This window comes from Penaeus monodon, chromosome 33 (assembly GCF_015228065.2).
Source record: "Penaeus monodon isolate SGIC_2016 chromosome 33, NSTDA_Pmon_1, whole genome shotgun sequence".
Classification (NCBI taxonomy): domain Eukaryota; kingdom Metazoa; phylum Arthropoda; class Malacostraca; order Decapoda; family Penaeidae; genus Penaeus; species Penaeus monodon.
Genome location: NC_051418.1, coordinates 35,550,171 through 35,550,743, shown reverse-complemented (window position 1 = coordinate 35,550,743; position 573 = coordinate 35,550,171). Strand labels below are relative to the sequence as shown.

Sequence of the window (573 nt, the reverse complement as noted above, 5' to 3'; positions counted from 1 at the left end):
CCTATGTTTGAGGGTATTAAGCTTCCGAGGGACTACGTTTCGCATCCGCCTTGAGAAAAGAAAATCGCATTCTCGGAAATAACAACAGTAGCAATAAGAGCAAACAATATATGAAGTAATAAATGACTGTTTCCTGCGACTAGACCCATGCTATGGCCACCTCCCAAGATGCCTATTACCTGTCTCTCCTGGCGCTGGCCGAGAGGTTCCGCACTCAAGAGCCGGCCAACATCAAGAGGTGCGTGCAGTGTCTCCAGGCGGTACTCACCTTCCGCCCTCCGCCTAAGGTCGAGGCTCGGACACACCTGCAGATTGCCAACTTACTCATCCAGTACACGAATAACACCCAGTTAGCGCAGGATCACCTTGAGCAAGCAGTAAGTGGACGTGAGGTCGGGGGTTATAGGTGTTAACTATAATTAAGATCCTGATCATTGCACGAGATGTTCCGGGGAAACTCCATGGTAAATTGTTAACCCGTTACCACTGGCTGGCTTCCCAATAAGAAAGGCCTCCCTCCCAGGCTGTATTGGCAGTGGCCTGTTGCTGGGCAGTTGTGTTTGCACCGTAGTG

At 50.6% G+C, this 573-nt stretch overlaps 1 protein-coding gene across 1 annotated transcript; it reads left to right on the top strand.

Moving 5' to 3' along the window:
- Nucleotides 1-6: 6 nt before the first annotated feature.
- Nucleotides 7-377, top strand: LOC119593936 (MAU2 chromatid cohesion factor homolog; the record flags this gene model as incomplete). The annotated part of the gene is given in 1 exon segment (XM_037942954.1): nt 7-377. A coding segment is annotated over 1 exon segment (225 nt), but the record flags the coding sequence as incomplete, so codon positions are not given.
- Nucleotides 378-573: the final 196 nt, after the last annotated feature.